Below are 24,776 nucleotides of genomic sequence, written 5' to 3' on the forward strand. Positions count from 1 at the left end.
GGGGCAAAACACATTCCTTTATAGATTGAGAAAGATCTTATCCTTTCGTCGCTCTTTTTCTTTTTTTTTCTTTTTCGTTCACTGATCCCTTCAGGTTCTCCCCCACCCCCACCCCCACCCCCAATAGTAACCACCCCTCGCTCTCCTTTCCAAAATCAGTTTGTACAATCGCTAAGATAAATACCAGGGCGATACGTTTTCATTGCCTAAGGGGGGGTTTTCTCCTGCCCATTTTTTCCCCTAAAAAAATAGTAATTTAAAAGCCATCAGCTGCCAAACAACAGGAAGAAGATGCAAGCGATCTGGGATTTTGAACAAGGCAAATATGTTTTGGGTATGTTTCATTCTCTTTTTTAAATTTCTCTCTCTCTCTCTTTCCCCTTCTCCTTGCGACCTGGTTTGTGGCCGTGCGGGTCTCTCTCCCCCTCTCTCATTCCTTACTTATTTCATTTTAAAGGCTGAAATCCGAAGCGCAAAAGTAATGCCCTGCGTTGAAATTCAGAGAACTTCCCCCGCACCCCCGAAGTCAATGGTTTGAGGGTCGGGGACGAAAACTCTGCTTTCAAAGGTTACGTGGGGAGGGCGGGATTTGTGCCGGGAGCGTGGGGGGGGGACGATGTGTGTGTGTGGACTTTACATCAACTACTAATTGAGAGAAAGGTCCCTATGTGTGTGTGGGTGTATGTCGTGAAAAATATGCTTCTCTATAAAGCCCCTTTTCCAGCTATCCAAAGGGTACCCCCCCTTCCAAATCCGGTTCGGATTCGATGATGATGATGCCTCTCTGAGTCAGAACCAGTCTAAAATCTCAAGGTCGTATTGCTGTGGGTATAAGCAGTGATTGAAAAGGGGGGAGGAAAAGGGACCTCTCTAAGGCAGGGAATAGGAAATGAAACTGCAAGAATTTGTAGCCACGTGCGTTTTTGCTTGGGTTTCTCCCCCCCCCCCCACACACACACACTTCTTCCAGGAGCAAAATTGAGTTTCACGACTAGCCTTCTTTGCAGTCCCCGTTCCGCAGCTCCGCTTTATTCTTACCCCCTTAAAATCTCTGATGGATGATAAAGTAGAGGTACTCACCATTGCCAGAGGGGATATCTGTTGCCAAATCCAGGTTTCCAGGCGCAAAGTTTTGTTTGTTCCTTTTAATTGTTGGAAGTTGGGGGGTGGGGGGGATTAATAATCTTCAGGCTGATGTCACTTAAAAAAAAAAAAAAAGCCGCGTGGAAGAGCTCTAGACTTTCCCTAGCGCGAGAAATACGCACGCACGCACATTCACTCGCTCACACTCGCTTCTCCCTATTAGACCGGCGGGGGGATTCCTTATCCATCCTATGTCGCCTCCTCCCTAAAAAAAAATCACAGTTTTCCCGGAAGTTTGCAAGTCCGGAGCACAAAAAGATGCTATTTTATTTTATTCTTAAAATGACATAACTCCTTAACTGGCAATCCGGAGGAATTAATCATATTATAAACGTACAGAAGTTTAGGAGTTGCTTGGCTCCCCCCCCGTCTCGCTTTGCCTACGTCCTCCCCCCACGTCCCTTTCCCTTTAAGAGCAGCGTTTCTTTGAAAGTTGGATTTTTTTCAGGCCGATGAAAGACTTACGCTAGGGGGCAGACGCATACTGTACTTCTGGAGTCTTCCAGCCGGTCCTCTTCCTCCTCCCCCCCCCCCGCCTCACACACACCAATACACACACTTCTGTCCTCTCTTTCTCTCTCCATCTCTCGCTCTCCTAGCATATGTTCTAATTTAGCACTGTAAATTTTTCAGAGGGCCCGACTCTGACAGCCCCTGGTGATTTTCAAAGTACCACAAGCCAGTGGTTAAAAATTACATTGACTTGAAAGTTCAGTGTCGCACAATGGAGGGCCACTTTCCCCCATTCATAGCTCTTCGGATGGAGCTGGGAGGGGGACGCGAGGGGGGAGGCAAACAACACAGTGAGCATTCATTGAGTCTTCCCCCCACGTAACCCAGCGGTTTCCCCCCACTGATTTCACTTCAGAGGGTCCAAACTTCGTTGCAAAGAAGCCAGGAAGAACTGAAGGGAGGGTTTCTTGTTGTCATTGTTGTTGTTTTACCAAACTCTCTCCATCCCCGCACCTTTCGCCAGGGAAAAATAAAGAGGGGATGTTCCTGCTTCCCCACCTCGCTTAGCCTAACGTTTCCCTTAAAATATTCCACACTTTTTTTCTATTTAACATCCCGGATCTCCTGATGATTGTACACCTGTTTTAAAAAATGGGAACGTGGATAGGTATTATTAATACCACTATTGCTTCTCCCCAGAAGTTGCAAAATGGATCCTTACTTGCAAGGCAATAAATAAGGTCTGGGATTATAACTGAGCTCTGCAAATTGACAGTTATGGATGATGAATTGGTTTGAGAATCGTTCTCTTTAAGCGATCCTATGTTGGTGTGTAATGTGGGGAGGGGGGAGAGAGAGAAAGAGAGAATGAACAGCCAGTCAGCCATGAACTTGCCAACTCCCCACCTCTGCTATTTTTAATAGTTCCATCCTTCGGATGAACAGACGTACACTATCAAAGCATTTGATGTTAGGGCTTGAGTGAGCTCCGTCTATTTTAGTTCTCAGTGATTAGTTGCTTTCTCTTTTTGCGATCCTGCAGGAAAACGATTAATACAGAAGGGTCGTTATTTCCCCTTTCGGATTTTTTAATTTTTATTTTGGTAGTCTTTGCATTCAGCAGAATCATAAGATTTCTTCTGATAAAATAAGATATGGTGGTGATATATGGGGAGAATTTTCCTTATATAGGCTGCGATCACCTATATATCCAGGATATATCCAGGATATATATTTCCATACTCTGAAAAACACACACACGAGAGAGAGATATATATGGAGGGGGGTGTATCAAGGCGCTAGTTCTCTGCAATCCTAGAGGCCGATTATTTCCATCTCTTCTGGATCATAGAGGGCATCTTCCACTGTTTACAGGCGGCCAAGTCCTTCTAATCAATAGAACATTCCACCGCTCGCTTTGAAACTGACCGTATGAAACGGACAATATAGCCAGGGCCAGTAACAAGCAGAGTTCATGTTACAACTTTCCTGCCTTCGTCCGTAGCACCTGCAAGCTTAGCAACAGACATTTATTTCTTCAACAGAAAGGGGTGGGTGGTACGAACGTGGCAACGTAATAGCGTTGAGCTGATGGAAAGGGTTACAGCTCCAGATATTTGTATCTGGGATCCCCATTGTCTCATTTAATATGTGTCTTGGACATACCTCGTGTGTATTTGTGTGTGTTTATATATACACACATATACTCCAAGAAGTCTGTGTGTGCAAGTGCGTGTGGGGGTATATATGAGTTATATAAATATATATACTCTCAGTTTTGAGTCTGTTTCTAGCCTGCCATTTATCATTTTTCTCTTGTCCTTCTCAGCAAATGTATTTCGCTGGAACACTTACTTCTCTGCCTGGAGGTCAGTTTGCCTCTAGATTGCAGCGCGAGAGATCCCACAGCTAGGCGATGACTTAAATTTGTAACCTCGTCTAAGGCTATAAAATTAAATCAAGTTGCAGAGGTTCAAATGTACTTCGCCATGCTTGGGTGTTTTGTTTTGTTCTGAAATTCTCCCCCTTTCCTTCCTGTTAACATAAAAGAGGAAAGATGCTTTCTTAAGGGGTGGTGAGAGAGGGGGGAACTTTGGGTCTTTCCAATCCAATGCGAAAAGGCTGTAAATGTGTTTTCTGGGTTTGATTAACTCCATCCTTTTCCTCTCTGATTTTTCCCCCTTCCTCGCTATCATCGCCTTCCTCCTGAGAAGGCATCTGGGTTAGATGTCTCCCCATTTGGGAGTATATACAGGCGGCCAGGCGTTCTGCGCGTATGTATGCATGTGTGTATTTGTATGCTAATTTTTCCCCATTTCTGTTTGGATTTTGGAGCAAAGGGAATGGGTTCTTGGAATGCTAGAGGCTTCAGGGAACAATGAAGTGTGTGGTTAAGTATTCTGAGGTCTGTTACCCTAGCCTCTGATGTGTGCGCCCCTATACATTGATAGATGTCTATCTAATGTATGTGTCGAGCAAGCAGCTTTCAAAAGATTCCTACGCAGTGCCAGCAAATCAGTTTATCTGCATCTTTTCCCCCAACGGGCCAGCCGCCTCTGAAGTGTTGGGAAGGCTGAGACTTCCTAAACTAGGAATGGGAATTATCTACATGCTCGAAATCCAGTTTTAACGGCCTCCCTCGCTGCACATCCATGTCTGAAAGTGAGAGCAAGTTAGCGTTTGTGTCCCTAGATCTCTCTACAAGACCATCGTGCCAAGGTTAGAGTGTATTCTCTTTCCTTCCTTTTTCTTTTTCTAAAAGAAGGGGTGTTTCTTTTTAAGAAAAACAAACAAACAATTCTCTTACTTGCGTGTCATCAAGCAATTAAAAGTTCAACCCACCTACCTGTAGAACTTTAATCCGAAATGGGCAGCGTTTGTGTCAATCTGTGTCAGCACCGCTGCGACCCAAGCTGTCTACAGTGCTGTATTTGTCTAATTTCTTTAACCCAGGCACATACAGCTCCCCTAACGCCACTGCTCAGCTGAAATGACCCTTTCCTATAAGAACGAAATTGTTTTTCCCCACCTAAGCTCAGCAACAGTGGCAGGAAGAGGATAGAGCTGTCTCTCTTCCTCAAGCCTCAGCCTTCCACAGGGGGGTGGACCGTACTGTTGGTCTCCCAGCAAAAGAGTTCAGAAAGTCCGTCGTCTCACAAAGACCTGTCTAGCATCCTTTAAAAAGAAGTGGTGTCCCGACCTCCACCCACCCTCTCGCATATATGTGTGTGTGTGTGTCTGTGTGTGCGCGCAAAATCAAGACTCTTTTCAAAAAACAATATCATTGCTAGATCCCTCATTCCCATAATAAATAAAATATGTATAATGCTTCTTCTTTTTAAAAGAAATTTCCCCCCTTCAAATCTTACTTTTGTTGCTCTGAGTTTCAAAGCTGGGTGAAAGAAATTGGGAGGGGGGTTACGGAGTGAGAGAAAGAGAGAAGAAGGGGGGAAAGGGAAAGGGCGCGCGGGGGGGTGTTGACGAGATAGAAAGGAGCAGCAGCAGAAGAAGAAGAAGAAGAAGAAGCAAAGAACCGAGCTCCCTTTAGGACCTGGCGGATTTCCCGGGGCTCCAGCCATCCCAGCCGTGCACAAGGCTGAACTGCCCAATGAGGGGCGAGGGGAGGTCCGGGAGCTTTTGACCAGTCAAAGGCAGCCTCTTGCCTTATAAGGCGAGCGGTCGCCATGGCAACGTGTGCTAAGTTGCAGCCGTCGTGTCAAAGTTCACTATATAGAGAGCTGGGTGAGCTGATCGCGGAGAAAGCGTTCGCCACTCTCCCCAGCCCCGCTCCTATAAATCGCATTCACTCCTTTAACCCCCCCCCACTCCACCTACCCACCCACCCTCCTTAGCATATTTGATCACTGGGATTCTCGGTCTCTCTCTTTTTTTCCCTTGCCTCTCTCTCTCTCTCTTTTCTCCCTCCCCTCCCTTTTCTTTTTCTTACCCCCGTTTCTCTCTCTCTCTCTTCTCGCCTTCTCTCTTTCTTCCTTTCGCTGCCCCCTCCCCCTTTACCTTTTTGTGCGCGTGCAAAACCCTCTCTCGCTTGCCCCCATCTCTTCTGCTTGCAAGGAGAGCTCTCTTCCTCTCTCCCCCCCCCTCCAACCCCCAGCGCCAAAGGACCGCTCCAAAATCTCCACTTTTTGCATGCATGCAAAAAGAAAAGGGGGGAAATCTGGTGCATTTTCCTTCCCCTCTCTCTCTTTGCTTCTGATATTTATTATTAATTCTTATTAATTTCCACCCCTTGCTTTCCCCCACCCACCCAGCGACACCCACTCGGGCCCCCGCCTCCTCCTCCCCCTTCCTGCACTCCTTTTATCCTTCTCCCTCGCTGAGGGGGGCGGGTGGGTCGGGGGGCTCCTGAGCTTGGGGAGAGTTCACTCTTCTCTCGTCTCCCCCCACCGCGCTCTCGCTCTCTTCCTCGCTCGCTCCCTCCCCCCAGCCCTCTCTACCCACCCACCCACCTCCTCCAGTGCCGCCGCCTCCCTCCCTAACCCCCTCCCTCCCTCCCTCTCTCTCTCCCTTCCCTCGCCTCCTCCTCCTCCCCTTATCGCCCCATGTGTTGTGCGAGGAAGCAGCTTTGCTAAAGAGACCCACTTGCGAAAGAAACGGGAGCAGCATAAGGCAGCGGCAAGCGGCGGCGGCAGCAGCAGCAGGAGCAGGAGGCGGCGGCTGCGAGCGAGCGAGCGAGCGAGCCGGAGTAGCCTCGGCAGCAAAGGAGGAGGGGAGGGAAAAAACAACGAACAAACGAACGAACGAAAGAAAGAAACGGGGGAAGAAAGAAGCGAGGAAGGAAAGAAAGAAAGAGCTGGGCGAAAGAAGAAGAGCGAGGCACGCCGAGAGAGAGAGGGACGCACCACCGAGGAACCAGGGGGGAACCCGAACCCCCCAAAAGCTCCCTTAGCCTATTTCGCGTGTGTGCGTGTCTCGTGTGTGCGCGCGCGTCCCGTGTGTGCTTTTTTTGTTTGTTTTCTTTGGCCAGGGCTTTTTCTTTTCTTTTTCTTTCCCCCCCCCCTCCCTCCTTCCCTCCCTCCCGTCCTCCTCCTCTCTTCTCCCTCCCTGCCTCCCTGGTTGATGTTTCTACAGCTTCGCCAAACTCCGAGCGGGGCATCCGATCCCAGCACTCCCACCGGCGGCAGCAGCGGGAGGAGGCGGCGGCGGCGCAGCAAGGACGGGGCTCCGGAGCGCCGCGCCGAGCGTGGGATCTTCTGCCGCGGCGCCTTTCGCTCTTCTCCTCCAGCGGCCGCGCGCCGGAGTTGCTGCTGCTGCTGCCGCCGCCGCCGCCGCTGCTGCGAGCTTTCCCCCCTCTCTGGCTTTCGATGGCTTTCCTGAATGGCTGACTGCGGGCTTCTCTGGATCTGGCCCCCAGACACCAGCCTCTCCTCCTGCAACTCTGCTCGGCTCCCCGAGAGAGAGGGAGGGGGGCACCTCTGAAGAGAATCGCCTCTCTCTCTCTCTCTCTCTCTCTCTCTCTCTCTCTCTCTCTCTCTCTCTCTCTCTCTCTCTCTCTCTCTCTCTCTTCCTCTTTTGTATTTTTGTTATACTTTTCTCCTTTATTCATTTGCTACCAGACAATCGCCTCCAACCTCTTTGCTCTGTTTCCCCCTTCCTCGTCCCCTCTCTTCTTTCTTCCTCTCTCTCTCTCTCTTTCCTCGTTCTTGCTCTACTTTTCTTCCCCTCCCCACCCCACTTTGGTGACCCGCATTGCTGACTTTATTTTGGGGGACTGCCCAGCAAGGAAAAAGTGGGGCGCAAGCAAGCAAAGAAAGAAAAAAGGACATTAATTTAATTTAAAAAGAAAGGACCAGAGGAGGGTAGAAGAGAAGAAGAAAAAGAAGGGAAAGCGCACACAAGCCGAACAACTTCCACAAAAAAGGGAAAAAAAGAAGGGGGGAGCAAAAACTCGCCAACGCGAACTGGGGAGGACAGCAAAAGAAAGAGAAAACAAATAAAAACAAAGGTGGACTAAATTATATATTTATATCTATCTATATCTAGACAGAGAGATAAATAGGTCTCTCTCGCAAGGACGCTTCCTAGCTGAAGAGCTGCGGGCTCAGCCCTCGGAAGAAGCGGATCCGCTGGCAACCGAAAGCTACGGGGGGCGAGCAATTTGGCCAAGGTGTCCCATAGATATGGCAATGGTAGTTGGCACGTGGCGAGACCCGCAGGACGATGTGGCCGGCCCGCAAGGAACGCAGCCTTCGCAAGCGCCCCCTGTGCCGGGACCCCCGACGGGCGCCCCGCACACCCCGCAGACGCCGGGCCAAGGGGGCCCTCCCAGCACGCCCGCGCAGACCAACCAAGGCAGCCAGCAAAGCCAGGGCGAGAAGCAGCAGCAGCAGCAGCACATCGAGTGCGTGGTGTGCGGGGACAAGTCCAGCGGCAAGCACTACGGGCAATTCACGTGTGAAGGCTGCAAGAGTTTCTTCAAGCGCAGCGTCCGCAGGAACCTCAGCTACACGTGCCGCGCCAACCGGAACTGTCCCATTGACCAACATCACCGCAACCAGTGCCAATATTGTCGCCTCAAAAAATGCCTCAAGGTTGGAATGAGACGGGAAGGTATTGGAATTTCATTTGTTTTCCACTTCTCAACCCACCCCGGTGGGGAGGGGAAAGAGGGCGGGAGGTCTCTGGATTTGCGTGCGCATGTAAACAGAGACCAGCGTGGGATGAGGAGGACTAGGGCCGTGGATTTTAGAGATGGGTTGCTTTCTGGGATTGCATAGCTTGTGTACATTTCCTCTTCTTTTGCAATGGCCTGGAATGGGGAGTGTGGTGCTGTCCTTGGGAAAGCAGGGTTAGGTGAGTTTAACAGGACAAGGAAACGTGGTGTGAAGTGTGAGAGGCTGGGGTGGGGGGGAATGCGTTTCCCTGACAAACATTGGCCCGCTTGTTGATTCCAAGAAAAGCTAGATTCCATTTTTATTTTATTTTATTTTTCCTCTCAACCCACCAGCCCCAAACACAATGGCTACCCCACGAAAATGCTGTGCGTTATACCTTAGAATGGATTCGATGGGCTCCAGGGGGGTAGGTTCTGTCCAACGGCGGGGGTCAGAGGCTGGCTGGGATCTTTCTGCTCCTGGCCACCCTTCCACCGCCCGCAGCGATCCATAGGCACCACCACTCCCCAAACAACGTGCAAGATAACCTCAGACGTAGCTCTGTAACTTCTCTGCCTTCCCCGCGTTGCTAATCCCAATAATCAATCAATCAGTCAATTGCCAGAGAGGTTCCCTTCGGTTAGAAATTCTGCGAGGCTTCTTCCAAGAATTCCCGGGGCTTTCTCTCCTCCCCAGTCCGGGCGAGAAAGCTCACCCTCGCGCTCTCAAAACACGCGCGCGCGGGGTCCTGTTTGGCCTATGCCCCTGATAATAATCAAGATTTCATTTATGTATTATTGCAGTTCTTTTTTCCCGGGGGTTGGGAGGGTGGAGGAGAGCAAGCCGGGTTGCGAGTGGGGGGGGGGCGGGGAGTGGGAGAGAGCGATCGGGGATCTTAAGCACCGGAAGGAAACACACAAATAAATACAGAGTTTAAACCAGGGAGGTTTCTGTGAGCAAGATGGAGCTCGGTGGTGGAAGATTCCGAGAGGGCAAGGAAAGGCGAGCCTGTAGCTTCCTTAATGGCGTTGCGCTCGCCTCCTCCTCCTCCTTTCCCCTCCTCCCAGCCTCCGGTGTCTGGCTTATGTTTGCGGGTTAAAGGCTGCCCTCCTTCGCTCTCTGAAACGCTCAATCTCCACCTTGGGCCACGTTGGAGCCAGATCCAGCCCCTGCAAAATAAAATAAAAAACATTCTCTCGTCCACATTCTCGTCTTCCTTCTTCACCCCCCTCCCTCGGCGCTTTTGTGGGTCTGTCTCTCTTTCATTTTCTCTCTTCTTGTCACCATGTAAATTTATGAACCAAATGAGAGGCCCACTTTCCATAAAAAACAGCCGATCCCGGGGTTTTCCAAAGCTTCGCTCCCACCCCCACCTCTGAATGAATGGCGAGGAAATGTAACAATAGGCCGTGCTGTTTGATATTATTTTATTTTATGGACGCGTGTGGCTGCAGTTCTAATCTGATCTCTCTCCTCCTTTGATATAGATTGTGTTGTAGTTTTAAAAAGGAAGCAGCAGCAACTCTCCTTCTTCGGGGAAAGCGGCGTTTGGAAAATATGGGGAGGGGGCCCTTGCCTGCCAGTTTCTCCCTTCAAAAAATAAAATAAAATAGCGATGTGGAGAGAAGATAATTCGAGTATTTTATTTTAATTGTGTTTTGATACGTCTGGCGATTGAATGCAGGGGGCGGAAGAGCCGCTTGTGGTTGTGTTTTGCCCGCTGGCTGTTCGTTTGGCCAAGGAAGGGGCATTACTTTTTTGCCTTCTGCATCCCCCCCCCCAAGCTTTTGATCCCTCACCCACCTTTTCTCCCCGACCCACAAAAAAAGTACATTTGGATTGACACCCGCTGACATATTTGCCAAAGTGCTAGTTGCTGTCTTCTCAGCAATTTGGGGAGCGAGAGACCCAGCTTCTCTGCACCTCCTTGACCCTCCTGAGTTTCTTTAATTCACCCTTGAATCTGAGCAAACTCCCCCCCCCAAAAAAAAAATAAAAAAAATAAAGTAGCTTTAGATGTGTGCTAGCTCCAGAAGGGGCTTCCTTAGCAATTCAGATATTAATTGCTGTAGTTTCTTCCTTATTTACTGCAGCCGTCCAGAGGGGCAGAATGCCACCTACTCAGCCGACCCACGGCCAGTTCGCCTTAACCAACGGAGACCCCCTGAACTGCCACTCGTACCTCTCCGGATATATCTCCCTGTTGCTGAGGGCAGAGCCTTACCCGACCTCGCGCTTCGGCAGCCAGTGCATGCAACCCAACAACATTATGGGCATCGAGAACATTTGCGAGCTGGCGGCTCGGATGCTTTTCAGCGCCGTCGAGTGGGCCCGGAATATCCCCTTTTTCCCCGACCTCCAGATCACCGACCAGGTGGCCTTGCTGAGGTTAACCTGGAGTGAGTTGTTTGTCCTCAACGCGGCCCAGTGCTCCATGCCCCTCCACGTCGCCCCGCTCCTGGCTGCCGCCGGCCTGCACGCCTCGCCCATGTCCGCCGACCGAGTTGTAGCCTTTATGGACCACATACGAATCTTCCAAGAACAGGTCGAGAAACTTAAGGCCTTACACGTGGATTCGGCGGAATACAGCTGCTTGAAGGCCATCGTCCTTTTCACCTCAGGTAAGCCACAGGGTGGGGGCTCTGAGGAGAGGGAGGGAGCGAGGAAATCTGAAAGTCTCCCCTGCCCCAACCCAGCTTCCTTGGCTTTTCCGTGAGAAAATTCGGAATTGAACTTGTAACACCGCAATTGGGGTTTTTTTTGGGGGGGGAGGGAGAAGCAATGAGCAGATTACATCTCTCATCCTATTTATTGCATGTTTACTCGGAAGTAAGGCTCGCTGCGTCCAGTGTTAGTTCAAGGGTGCCTAGCATTGAAGCAGAGAGAGAGAGAGAGAGACGATTTATTTCGAGGAGGAAAACCCTCCAAATATTCTGCCTTCAATTTTAATGTAATATGGACAGAATAACTTTTTTATTGAGCCGTGTGCAGTCACTGTTGGCGAAGGGGGAATAAAGACTTTTGCTAAATGTTCAAATAAAATAACCTCTGGGTTGATATAGTTAAAGCATAGCAAGTTGATAAATAACCAGAGTATGCTGGAATCTGATCTTTTTAGATATATATATAATAACCAGTGGAATTCTTAACCAAGCAGAAAGCCTACTTAGAAGGAGATAGAAGAATCCTAAAATTAAAGGGATATTGGAGGGTGATATGTGCTGGAGCTCTAACTAGAGTATCCAATAAACAAATCAATCACATTCTGGAAAGGACTGAGGGTGAATAAACTCTCATGGACCTGGCGGCCTTGGAGCAGATTGCCAAGGGGGAGAAAGTGGGTCTAAACCATGGTCAGAGGGGCTAGGTGTATTTTAAATAATAATGATAATAATAAGTTGTGTATTTGGAATTCAAGTTGCTGCCCCCTATACAAAAACCTAGCGGTAGTGGTAATACTCATGCATAACAGCAGCGGGGATAAGGAATGTGAAGAAGTGTTGCAACTGTAGTCCCTGAATTGCAACATTATGGGTTTCTGTTTTAACTCCTCTTTAAATAAAGACAAAAAAGAAATGCATGTTGAAAAAGTGTCACTTAGGCTGCAGTCCTTTATCAGAGTTGGCTGGAAGCAATCCCCATGAAACTCTGTGGAGCTTACTCCTGAGTAGATGTGTAGAGTTGCACTGTTAAACAATCAAAAGTGCCAAAAAAGAAGGGGGGGCTGGAGAGAGAGAGAGAGAGATTTCAGTGCCAACTTTCTGCTGCATATAAATAGCGCTACAGTTATAAAACAATAATGGAATGCATGATGAAATCTAATTAGCTGTGGTTCAACCTGGGTGAGTAATATATCTGATATTAACTCTGGAGGCAACATTATTTCAAGACATACTTTCTTTTTTAAAAATTATATTTCATCGGATCAGGCCTCTAACAGTATGCTAGATTCTCAGAATATAAATAGTGATGTGTGTGTGTTTATCTTGTAAGTAATGATGCAGCTTTGGGTAGTGGTCATGTGATGACCATATGAATGGAGGCAGGATCTGTAAAGTAATCACTCATTGGTATATATATATATATATATATATATATATATATATATATATATATACCATATAGATATATATATTTTAAAATATTTTCTTTCATTTTAAAAATACCTTTGATATGAGGAAATAGGCTGAGGCATCAGTAGTTTATGTGGGAAAATTAGGATTTACAATCCAGTCCTTGTTATGTTAAGGGAGGTCTGAGGAAACCGAGTGCCTTTCTGGACATTGTCCAAAATTTAGGTCGTGACCTGAACTTCCTTTTATATATTATTGCTTTCCACAGTTACACCTCTGCCTGCCCCCACCCCCTGGCCAAAAATATTTGTTGCCCACCTAAATTAGTCGGACTCAGAGGTGATCAATTATCAGAGGCAGCACTAGAAAGGAACAGTGTGCTTGTGCTTGTGTGTGTGTGTCCTCTATTAAAAGGACACATTATTTCCTTCTTGAGGATCTTCTCTGAGCCTCTTAAGGCCTACATATGAACCCCAAACATTTGATTTCAAATCTGGTGTTGTAGTGGGTTGCAGTAGTGTGATTAATATTGTTACCTTTGTGGGGGAAACCTCTCAGCTGTTGTCTAAAGTGCGAAATTTATGACTGTTTGCAAAATGTGGATCTGTATGTAAATTGCCTTCCCAGCTTAGATAAAGCTTCTGTTATCTGATTTTGTGGGGTTATAAAACATGGGGGGAACGGATGCAGGGATTTGTCAGCTAAGACGCCCCAATAGCACTGGGGCTGATGTGTTATTTAGATGTAGAGAATTTTCATATAATATTTACTGGTGCTTTCTATAGAATCTATATCTAGATTCTAATGGCTTTGAAAAATATGCATGTGTTAGTGCTTTGCCCAGCCAGCTAAGGTCACAACCTGAGCAAAGGCAGCTTCTGATTAAAAGGGACCTCATTGTATTTTAGCCTGTCAAAAGTGGGGCAATATATATATCTATATATTAGTGCAAAGCGTGGCAAGAATTCTAAATTGTTTTTAAACAGTTTTTTTTTTCTTTTTAAAAAATCGTATCTTACAGATGCATTTTTAAAAAAATAAAAAGTATATATTCGTATGATTGGAAAGAAAGGCGAGGAAAGAAAGGGGAGTGGGAGAGACAGAGAATGAGAAGGGGAGAGAGAGAAACAGCTCTAATGAAGAGAGCGATCAGAGTTTGCTTGGTTGCCTTTGAATAGGCTAAACTGACAAGATCAGTTTTAAAGGACCACTTAAATCACTTTCAAAGACTGAGGGAAACGGCGGTGTCTCCTTTAGGGGGGAATCGCTTTTTGGGTGCGGGGCTCCATTATCCTGAGTTGAGCCAGTTTCTTAACGTGTGTGGGTTTCTGCTGCCTTCTTTTTTTTTTTATGAAACTCTCTTTTCTGGCCTTTGAGATTAGACTCAGCACAGTTATTTCCCCAATGCGAGCATGTGTGTTGTGAGGAAAGACCGTGTCTTATCTTTCTCCTTCTCCATACACCCCCGCCGCCAAAAGACTCCCCCCCCCCTCCCGAATCCCAATGCAGTGAAAATCTGAAAGGTTTGGGGCTAATTTTAAAATCAAGACCTCAGGCCAAAATCCTGGCCGGGAGGGGAGACTTTTGGAATATTTTAAAAAAGAAAAAGAGCACGTGCTCCTGTTGAAACCGAAAGAAAGAACAGGAAGATCCAAACGCGTGTTTACTCAGAGGAAAAATCTTGCTGGACTGGCTCCCTAGGAAGCGTGCAGACAGGACTGCAACTCTCCTCTGTGCTTGGGATTGTAGCTTGAGCAGGGCTTAACTTGGACTGAATCATGTCCTCGCGGCTTATTCGGAAGTCCAAGACTTGAACTCAGCGAGCCTGACTTTCAAAAGGGAAAATAAATGCCTGTAGGGTTGGAGGGAGAAGTCCGCAGATTTGGGCGCGCACAAGCAGATCGACCCAAAGCACGTTGACACCCCCCCAAGTTCCGCAGGACTTAAATCGCTAGGAAGCAAGTCTCAAAAGATTTCAAGAGCAGCGTCTATCTTGCAATGCTCACGACTTCATCCTTACAGTTCTTAGCTGTGATTTTATTTACATTATTAGTATTGTTTTGATTGCGGTGGGGGGAGGGATTGGTTTTTAAACCATTCCAAGGGTGAACTATAACTTGTTTGATACTGACGACACTCTCCCCTCCCTCCCCTCTCTCTTTGAAACCAACTTTCTTCCAGATGCGTGTGGTCTCTCCGACGTAGCCCACGTTGAAAGTTTACAAGAGAAGTCCCAGTGTGCGTTGGAAGAGTACGTAAGGAGTCAATATCCGAACCAGCCTACGCGATTTGGGAAACTGTTGTTACGCCTCCCATCTCTCCGCACCGTCTCTTCCTCAGTCATAGAGCAATTGTTTTTCGTCCGTTTGGTAGGTAAAACCCCCATAGAAACCCTTATCAGGGATATGTTACTGTCTGGAAGCAGTTTTAACTGGCCTTATATGGCCATTCAATAAGGGGAAAAAATGTTGGAGAGAGGAAAAAACAAACCCACAGATGAGAGAATTTGAAAAAAAATTTTGGAAATTTTGGAACGGAAGATTTTTGCGAGTGACTTTGGGGTCTGGCGGTTGTTTAAACGTCCTTCAGCTAAGCAAGGATGTTGCATCTTGGCTAAAAATGAAGAGAGAATAATTGGAATGGACTGAATACTAATTAAAAAAAAAAGACTTGTGATATGAACTTTTTACAGACTGAATTAAGAATTCCCCTGTTGTCCAGAAGTTGCTACTTCTCTCTCTCTCTCTCTCTCTCTCTCTCTCTCTCTCTCTCTCTCTCTCTCGTTGTTTTTTAAAAGAAAAGGGGAAAGGATTTTTTTTTTCTTTTCTCTGGGGTGTTTAACTTGAAACACAATCTCTTGCTAAAAGTGCATTTAAAAGAAATCTGGAGAAAATTAATGGAATGGAAACAAGTCTCTCTCTCTCTCTCTCTCTCTCTCTCTCTCTCTCTCTCTCTCTCTCTCTTTTCCAAATTATTAATTTGTCCTATGTTGTCTGTGTACCTATAGGATTTTGTTTGGGGTTTTTTTTGTATTTTTTCTGGTTCCAAACCAGTTTATTCTGTGGTTCTATAATAATTTTGATATAATCTTGCCTTCATTTAAAAAAAAAACAACTACAACTGTGTATCCTTTTAAAAAAAAAGTTCTGAAAGAATTAAAACTGTCTCAGAAAGGTTTATGAGAAGAACATAAAGAGAAGAAAAAAATTTCCCCACAATAGTAGGAAAGATGGAAGCGCACTTACAACTAGTCAGCCAAAATTTAGCTCCAAGCTACGACAGCTATAATTATTGAGATCGAATAAAAGAGAACCACAACTATTCCCCCACCCGCAAGCCCACCTTCCCTTGACTAGGTTTTTATATATATATATCTATTTTAAAGACAAAACATGAATTTTGGAAGGGAATGCGTATTTCTTGGAGGGAGAAGGAATTGTGTCTAAGACACAACACAGTTTTGATGAAAACACACATACACACACGCACACAAAACCACACATAGGGTTTCATCACAAAGTGAACTTTTTTGTAATTTGAATGAAAATTGGGTTCCGCCTAGTTGTCCTAAATTGTTACCAAGTTCCTCTATCTGTTTGTATATTTGCAAGCTCTTTGTATTATAATACTTGTTGATATTTTCCCTTTTTTTAAAGAAAAAAGAAAAAAACCATTGAATTCAGCATGACAAAAAAAATAACACTACTGTTGGCACTTATAGATAATGTGGTTGATTCAGTATCTTAGAGTTTACAGTTTTTGTGTTTTAAAGAAAAAAAAGCTGAAGGGTTTTTTTTTTAAGTGCAACATTTCTGTATACTGTAAAAGTTATAATAACTGAAAACTGTTTGGTCCAGTCTTTGTGTGTTATATTCCAAGGAAAAATTGAAAGTATTCAGAAATTAAAATATTATTTGATATCTGACACCTTGTATGGCTCTCCTAAATGTCTTGGGGTAAAATATTCCTATTTATTCTTCTGTTGAAGAGGTTTTGGTCCTTGGATAGATAGATAGACTCTTCTTCAAAATCGGCTTGCAACACAATAGGTGTTGTTTGTGTGTGTTTCCTGTAAAATAGATTGTGGTGGTTTGGTGGTGATGGTGAGATGTTCCAGCTTCAGCTCCTGGTTTAATTGTGGCTTCATGAGGTCGCCAACCTAATCCTCAATATGTTTGCCCCAAAATAATTTTCACAACCTGTGCGTAGAGTACATAGGATTGCAACCTAAGATGGCAACATTTCCTTTCCTCTTATCCTCTTGATAATTACAAAAAATAATATTAGTAATAACAACTGCAGAGGGGGTGGTTAAAAGAGCAATGACCTGTTAATTCTGTCACACTTAAGTGCCTACATAGGAACTGATATACACACACGTACACAGAAACACATGCATGTATGTATGTATGTATGTATTGTGAGTATATAATCTGGTTCAAGCAAAGTGGCATTATTGAGAATGTAGGTCAGTTGTTTGCTCTGAATCCCAATGTCTGTGACATAGAGAAGAACTCTGGAATTGTTGTGTGCTGGTTGTCACTGAGAGATCTTTTCAACTCAGAAGTGGATTTGCATAGTTTCCTCACCATTTATTTTCTTTTAGAGAGCCAAAGATTCTCAGACCATAAGACAGAATGTACAAGTTGTGTGTGTGTGTGTGTGTGTGTGTGTGTGTGTGTGTGTAGGCACCTAGCATTATAAAAGAAGGACTTATAATAATGCATTCTGAGTCTAACTATAATTAGGAATAAGTATGATTGATTCCAAAAGACGCTGCACTTCAAGCTGCAGTCCTATGTTAGGAGCAAGCCCCGCTGAATACAATGGGATTTATCCCGAAGGAAGCACACAGGAGACTGTGCTGTAAATAGTAGTGTATTTGTTTCAACCCAACATATTGAGTAAAGGCCAGATTCCCACTGAAATTATTGGCTCCACTATCTGTTGCCCTCAAATTACTCAAAAACGCTTCCTCCGTCCCCTCCTACAGTCAACTTTTCTTACTCTCCCTGCGCTTTAGCTCTCCAAAGCAGGTTGACAAAAACTCTGATGTCTTGTGAATTTGAGTGGGAGAAGGGCAGTATAGAGGGTGTACTCAAAACAGCCCCTTGTCCCCTCTTCTAAGGCTTTCTGCCCCCACCCCCAGCCACACATTCTGACCTATACATACATACATACGGAAAGAGCCCACCAGTTTGTGAACTACACTCCATCTCTGGCTTGCTTCAGTTCCAGGCATATGGACCAGACATTGTTTTTATTTATTTTCGAGGAATGGGTGTACTCTTTGCGAATGGCTGCAAATGATTCTTTTTCTTATGAACCCAAGGCACTTTTGATATGCGTAGATAAATATGCTTGCTGGTTTAGAGATGAGCGTGATCCCCCGGTTTTAGTGGTGCTTTTCGTGCTGGTTACTGTCTGCTACTCTAAAGGATGTCTGTGTCTGTGAATGAACTTAACAGGGGGAACTTAACCCTTCTCTAACTTCACCTCGAAGGATCTCACCCCCTTTGGCCTGCTTGCTTTCCGTGTATGGTGGTGTTTGTTCTTAAACAATCGTTTATTGCAAATGTGTTTCCTGGCATATTGCAACTTAATGATGTTCAGCTCCTCAGAAAAGCCATCCCTTGATTTTTCTTCTTCTCTCCTCCCCCCAACCTTCAGACATCTGGGCTGTTGCTCAGTTGTTCTTCCTCTATATACCTGTCTCTCTTGGCGTTGCTTTCCCTCCGCTCCTTCGCTTCCCCACGTTAACTTCCTAATCGAGCTTGGGCTGGAGAGATGGCGGCAGAAAAGAGCTGAATGTAAAAGGAATTCAACAAAAACCCAGTTCCAGCCACCACCACCACCCCGCCATTCCACTTTCCTCCTTCTCCCTCGGTAAATTTTCCATTCCATTCCCCTTCCCTCTCTCTCTGTCTCCATATATGCATCCATATATTTGGAAAGGCTTCGAGGTGGAGTTGTTTAAAGGCTTTCAGATAGGTGTGAGTTTATGGCATTTAAGGAAAGTTTTTCTTTGCCTGCTGACTTAGAACAAAGGAGCTCCCCCCGAGCAATTGAGCCGGACAAAGGAAGTGGGCCCGGACTCAGAAGGAGTCCTATGTGAAATTGACTAGCTCTTATAAAAAGCTGCTAAATACGAGCAACTCTTTCTCTTGAAGTGTCCGGAGATTTGCCTCAAGCCTCCCTTCTCTAGGTTGGTTGGATTTCTTTTAAAAATAAAAATAAATCTGAGTTCTTCCCCTTCCCAGCACCAGTGTTGGAATTATAAGTAAAATTATTAAAGTGACTCTCCACTTAAAGAACAGCAGGGGAAAGAGCCTTTAAAATACGATTGTTATTAATAATGTTATTAAAAGCACATATGGGAGAAGCTCTATTTCCGCCCACTTCTCTCTCTCTCTCTCTCTCTCTCTCTCTCTCTCTCTCTCACACACACACACACACACACACACACACACACACACACACACACCCCTTCTAATTTTCTCTCTCCTTCGTCCTGCCCTCTAGCAATTAACTTCACTATACTGGACCGGGTGAAGGGAGAGGGGGAATCTTATTCCGAAAGTTAAAGCATAAGGGTTTGGGGGATCGAGCTTGCCTTAGGACAAGACAGGGCGAGGATCGCGCGGAGAATAATGGAGGCTTTGAAACGCACGCCAGCGAGCGGTAGCATACACGCAACTCGCGCGCAGGCCGGTTTAAAAGGTTACTCGCTGCGGATTGCATTCACTCCGCTTGTCTGACGCTAGATCTCACGCTCTTTCTCGGTTCCCCACCCCCAACCCCGTAGCAATTACTGGAGAGACAGCAGATCGTTCCTCTTAAAGAGTGGATTCGTCCTCCTCGGTGGCGTTTTTTTGCGGGGAGGGGAGGAAATATGTTTGCGGTCTGTGTTTGGGGAGGGGGAGTAGATAAAGCGTGTGAAACTATTGCCTTGAAGCTGGGTTGTCCTATTAACTCAGCCAACATGGCGTCTCCCAGAAGTATACTGCAAAGAGAGAGAGAGAGAGAGAGAGAGAGAGTCCTGCTAAGCAAAAGGAATCGCGTTGTGATGAGGAGAGAGATCTTTCCCTTCATCCTCGTAATAAGTCAGGAGGAGGCTGGTATTTAAACGCATACACAAGGCTGCAGGCAGCGGGGCACCTCTCTGCAAAAACTCCCAAGCCAGCAATCGAGTCAAGGCAAGTCCAGTGGTTAGCTGTGGATTTAAAGAAGCAAGGATGTGTGCGTTGAAGGGGGGAGATATTACAAACCCTCCACAGCTACACTGTCCAGTTCTCCATCACAGGATTCCGAATGCCTAAACTTGTGATGCTCTCTCTCTCTCTCGCTCTAGCAGATCTCGAAATAGATAGATTGGGCTTCAAGGTGCTTTTCAGATAGGGTGGCTCACACGTGCATCTATCCCTTGATGTCATGCTCCTAATCCGTGGGTAGAGGAATTCAGTGTGAATAGAAGCCGTCCACAACCTCTTGAAATCCATTCTTGGTCACAGGATCACTCACTTCAAATGTGGAATTACTTTGCTTAGTACATTTATACACTTAGGTGGGGGAAGTCTGTGGACAGGGCTTGAGTGGGTATCTAGGAGATATTTGGACAGAAATGCCCGCCTTCTCGCCTCTCTTCAACCTAGCATAGGGGTTGGGGGTTGGTTTCTAGGATAAGGTTTATTTTCCTATCGTCTTCCGTTTGGGGAAGGGACTTAAAAGAGATTTGCTGAGGTGGTCTGGCATTAGGTATCCGCAGAGGGGCGGACAGACGTGACTGAAGACATCCGTATTGCAAAGGCGAGAGGGTGGGCGGAGAGGGGCTCTCTTTCAGCTTAGGGTACACGTCCGAATCTAAATTACCTGGGAACTCAGCTTCTTTTAAAAGCATCCCTTTCTTAATCTCCACGACCATTGGAGAAAGGGGGGGGGGGAGAGAATCCTTCTGCAGAGCGTTATGTAATTTTTTTTAAAGAAGTGATGAAGCGTTTTTGTGCTTGTGTGTGTTGTCAATCTCATAACAAAAGGTGCTCTTTAAAGGAATGGCGTTGGGAGCTTGATCTGCAGCGAGAAACCCAAAAATCAATGAATTATTATTAATATTTTAGGGGAAAGGGGGAGAGAGCGTGTCTTGTCTACATAGAAGAGAGACGGTTCTTGACGAAGATGGAGGCCTTCTTAGAGTCTATTGAAAAGGGAGGCTAGGAGTTTACAAGAGGGGAAAAGTGCTTCTGATCATCCCCTCCCTCCGTCCGCATTTTCTCCTCTATCTGTTAAGCTTCCCGCAGCGCGGCTGTCTACTTAATGGCAAATTTTTACCTCGTTGCGGTCATTTTAAAAAACGCTTAGTCCTAGTTGTTTGTTTGTCACAGGAACTTCTAGGTGCCCCTCCCACCCCCACCCCGTCGCCCCAGTTTAGGAATGAATGTTTTGGTATTTATTTGGGAAAAAGGTTGCGATCCTTCCTGCTTGTCCCTTAGAGTAAACACCACGAAAGAGAACAGTTGCTGAATTTGCGTAAACATGCGTTAAGAGTGTTGTGTTTTATATTTTTTTAAAAATTAGCAGACTGAGAAAATACGAGCCTGGTATTTAATAAAAGGTGTGGATTTAGAAAAGGCTGCAGAAATTATCTGGGTTGTTTGTTTTTTCAGGGTAGGTTTTTGTTTTGTTTTGTTTTCCTTTGGTTTTTTTGCACACCAAAGGAAGCAAATGGGGGATATTTCTCTCTCTCACACACACACACTTTGCCCCCATCCTTCCCCAACGGAGTGTGTGAAACCTCATCCTGGGGGAAGGGGCCCTTTAACTCGAATGTTGGGATGGGGCGAAGCGAGGCCTCTTGAATAAACAGCCCCGCATCAAGAGTGTAAATAACTCTCTGCTTAAGAAGGTGACAGGCTCGGGAGAGAGAGAGGGAGACCCCTGCGTGAGTCTCTTGGAAGAGGATTGGGAGCGAGGGGGGTGGGGAGAAAGAAAGAAAACGGAGAAGTCGGTTCCTTTTGCACGGAACGGTTACACAGCCCATGAAACGCGGCGCAAGCCCATCGCTTAGCCCTTAGATCTTCCGCTCTTCCCTAATACAAACCAGATCTCCGCTATTGTTTATCATCCGGGCTCGTGCCCGACAAGTTATAAATCGTATTGCCCTTTTGATAACGCAGTTGTAATCAGTTAGCATCGCAGCCGGGCCCAATTGTAAAACTGCCTAATTTAATATGTCAGATGTGCCATTAAAACTTTATATATTTATATACATATGTGCATTCCCTCCCCTTCCATCTCCCTTGCCCATCTCTTCTCTAGGAGTGAAATGTCAACAGTGTTGTTGTTGTTGCAGTTGCTATTATTATTATTATTATTATTATTATTATTATTATTATTACTATTATTTGAAATAATGTCTTGGGTTGGAGATGCAGGGCTTTGCTAAGACATCTCTATATTACTATATTACTATTACTATTACTATCCATGAGGGATAAGCCCTCCCACTAATGCTTCAGTCTTCGGCACATATGCTTGGGAGTGTCTTCCACGGCTTTGAACTTCGTGAGATTTACTTCGGAATAAGCGTTTTTAGAATGCGGGAAGAGGACATATATGTTTGGCCAAGGAAAGGGACTCTTGTCAGCCCGGGTTTCTTTGAGGAGGGGGAATCACATTTATTGCAAAGGTGCCTTGTGATTAATTGAGCAAACGCCGGGAGAGGGGGGATATTGTTTTATTCGGAAAATTCTCTTGCGTTTGCTTGGAAAGTAGAGTTGTGGAAGAAGGCGCTTGGGTTTCAATGGATCTTCTTGGTTGGAGGCAGTTCTCATCCCCTAAATCCATTGTCTCCCCCCACTTTCTGAACCCCCATTAATATAGTGTGGCAGCGGCAAGAGAAATGAAAGGGTGAATCATAAGGCCTGGTGACTTTTTCGAATGTGTAAAAACACACAGCTTTTTAAATCCCTGGCTTTTCTCTCTTCCCCCACCTCCTTCTAAAACGTGATGGTGTTTGGGAGATTCGTCTCTGAGGAAGCCTGGAGCCCGGACAACAATCGCGGTCCAAGTTAGCCCCAATTTGGATCAAACTTACAGAGGGTTGATTTTGGTTGACAGAGCGTGTGTGGAGGCTGAACTCCCATAATATGCACTTCTGTTCCTTTATTAGGCTTGGACAACGAACTAATGAGCTTTCCCTCAGAAGATTGTCACTCCTATTTATTTTATTTTCTCCACCCCTCTTCCGAAGAAAACTTGGAGACCGAGGGAATAGACGTTTTTAAAGGTGTGGGAGCTGGAGATAGCTACTGATGCGCACACACCCCAACATCAGGGGGTGGCATTATTAGTAGTAGTAGCATTACTAGACAGCGGGCAAGATCCATCGAAAGTTCAGCCCTCGGAAAGTCCCATTGATTTGGCTTATGCAGCGCTTCCAAGCATGTTGACACAGGAGTAAGGCTCCTGGAGTTGACCGTGATTCTTACCTTAGGGCGGCAGCGATCCTATATACACTGGGTTTGGTATATTACACATAGCCTTGTTGTCCGGCTCGTCCTTAACGTCCCTTGAAATCTCTCTGCTTTTCTTTGCCTGGATGGTCTTAAAAGCCACCGAGAACAAGTGTCCCGAAGGTCAGAACATCTCTCTTTTTGCGCCCTTTTGTTGGCTTTCACTAGGATTCCTTAGGTCGATTTCAAGGTAGCTGGCGAAGAAAAACTACCCCAGCGGACTGAGAAGTTTGGGCAGTTTCTGAGCCCGAAGGACGCCTTGTGGCCCCAAGTTTAAAGAATCTGATAGGAAGATGAGAAACGGGAGGACAGAATGAGAGGAGTGCTGGCTGGTTGGAGGGGGGTGGGACGGGACATTGATCCCATCTCTCTGCGAGAAATAGGTGCCCACGGGACTCCATTAACCTACCTGGAAGGCGATTAAAAAGAAAAAGAAAAAACTAACCTGAGGCAAAGCGGAAATGAAATAAAAATTATATCAAGAGATATAATCGAATTGTTTACAGAACAGAGGCAGTAATACATGTTACCTTCCCCCTCCCTGCGGCTCTTTATTTTCTTTGGATCTCGATTTTTTTTTAATCCTTCCTTTACAAATTTCTGAATATTGTCTTTTGAACTGAGCCCTTTACCTTATTAAGGTGAGCGCGCGCGGGGTGCTTGTGTGTACAGAGGGAAAGAGAGAAAGGGGGGGGTGTCGATTGCTGCAATCCTCTTTGAAACACGCTTCGTTTAACTATTTTACACAAGTTTGCTTAGATCCCTGGGGGATTCTTCACTTAGAGAAGGCTGATACTAGAGTTAAAAGCCTGCGAAGTGAGGGAGGGGAGAAAAAAGCAGAGGTTGTGGTGGATCATATCTAAGGGGGGGGGCTTATCACACGTGGGTGACAATAATAATAATAATAATAATAATAATAATAATAATAATGATGATGCTCCATCTGAAATTGAAACAGTGGCCACTCAACTAAGGAGAAATAGACCAAATTGAAATGAGCAAAGGTATAAATAATATCCTGCAGTCATTTAAGTTACACCCTAACTTTTCCTCTCTTTAGGTCTGATTCTCGGTCTTAGTTTCCCCGCTCGTTTTCTCCTCCAGCAAATTGATGTTAACGTGTGTCTTAGACTTTGCCTGTAATCAGACGCCCCCCTTCCCTCCCTCCCTCTATTCTCTCTCCCTCTCTCTCTGAAGCATTTAATAAATGTCTATTAACGCGCTCCAAACCTAAGGTGAATTTACTGTCTCCCGGTTTCCAAACGGTACTAATGATAGATTTATCAACAGGGACTCGCCTCCAAGCGCTGTAAGGGAGACCCGCTCAGCGAATAAGTATGACGAAACACCCAACACCAATATCATTATTTCTACATGGGGAAAAGTACTGGAGGGTGGCGGCGGAGATGTGTCAGGGTATCATCTGAATTAATTAATCGGAATTAAAATCGGGTTGGGGGCTGTCCTTTCTGTTTTGGTACCGCGCCTTGGATGAAATCTTCTTTCTTTCTCGTTTTGGAACTGTTGTTTCGGAGCTGAAATTCAGACACACGACTCTGGTTTGGATGGTTTTCTCTTTCTTCCGGGTGCCTTATTGTTGTCCGCCCCCTCCCCGCCCCTGCTTCCCAGGTTGCGGATTAAGTAACAGCCCTCTTCACGTTTCAGACCTGCGGAGAACTCAGTCTTAAATTTCCATGTTGTGTTTTGAGAATATATTTATTGTCTCTCCCCCCCCCAAAAAAAAACACACCCCGCGAATAAAATCCATTCAAGACTGGAGTGACCTCGCCTTGATGCGCTTCCGTTTTCTAACTTCTTCCATTCCTGGAAACATTTAAGCGAAAGGGGGGTTCGTAAAGATGGAAATAGGGGAAAGAAAAACAAATCACCGGGAAAGGAGGATGAGCCAGTCCAGAGAAAGCCAAATTTGAGACGAAGGGCCGTTGCAGTCTACGGAGCTAAGGCCATGCGCCGGCGATCCGCTATGC

General features: G+C 45.9%; 1 protein-coding gene and 1 long non-coding RNA gene across 11 annotated transcripts in view; one reads left to right on the forward strand and one right to left on the reverse strand.

Moving 5' to 3' along the window:
- Positions 1-4,615, reverse strand: part of LOC309356935 — a 194,065-nt gene extending 189,450 nt beyond the window's left edge. For 2 of the 7 annotated variants that reach the window (XR_014162916.1, XR_014162917.1), the window contains exon 1: positions 1,081-1,636. This is a non-coding gene — a long non-coding RNA (uncharacterized lncRNA). Of the gene's footprint in view, positions 1-1,080; positions 1,637-4,441 lie in introns of those variants that run through there. The other 5 variants (XR_014162919.1, XR_014162921.1, XR_014162920.1 and 2 more) reach the window with 4 other exon arrangements.
- Positions 178-24,519, forward strand: NR2F2 (nuclear receptor subfamily 2 group F member 2). Of its 4 annotated transcripts, none has more exons than XM_081888705.1 (3): positions 178-334; positions 10,301-10,828; positions 14,462-24,519. In XM_081888705.1, exons 1-3 carry the CDS (start codon positions 292-294, stop codon positions 14,734-14,736), a joined length of 846 nt encoding a protein of 281 aa, XP_081744831.1. In that variant the 5' UTR covers positions 178-291; the 3' UTR covers positions 14,737-24,519. The 4 variants fall into 4 exon arrangements, with proteins under 4 accessions (XP_081744831.1, XP_081744828.1, XP_081744829.1 ...); XM_081888702.1 differs by lacking the exon at positions 178-334 and adding an exon at positions 6,134-8,163 and having other exon boundaries at positions 10,280-10,828; XM_081888703.1 differs by lacking the exon at positions 178-334 and adding an exon at positions 6,139-8,163.
- The last annotated feature ends 257 nt before the right edge of the window (positions 24,520-24,776 follow it).

Source organism: Podarcis melisellensis (assembly GCF_964234715.1).
Source record: "Podarcis melisellensis genome assembly, chromosome: 14".
Lineage (NCBI taxonomy): Eukaryota > Metazoa > Chordata > Lepidosauria > Squamata > Lacertidae > Podarcis > Podarcis melisellensis.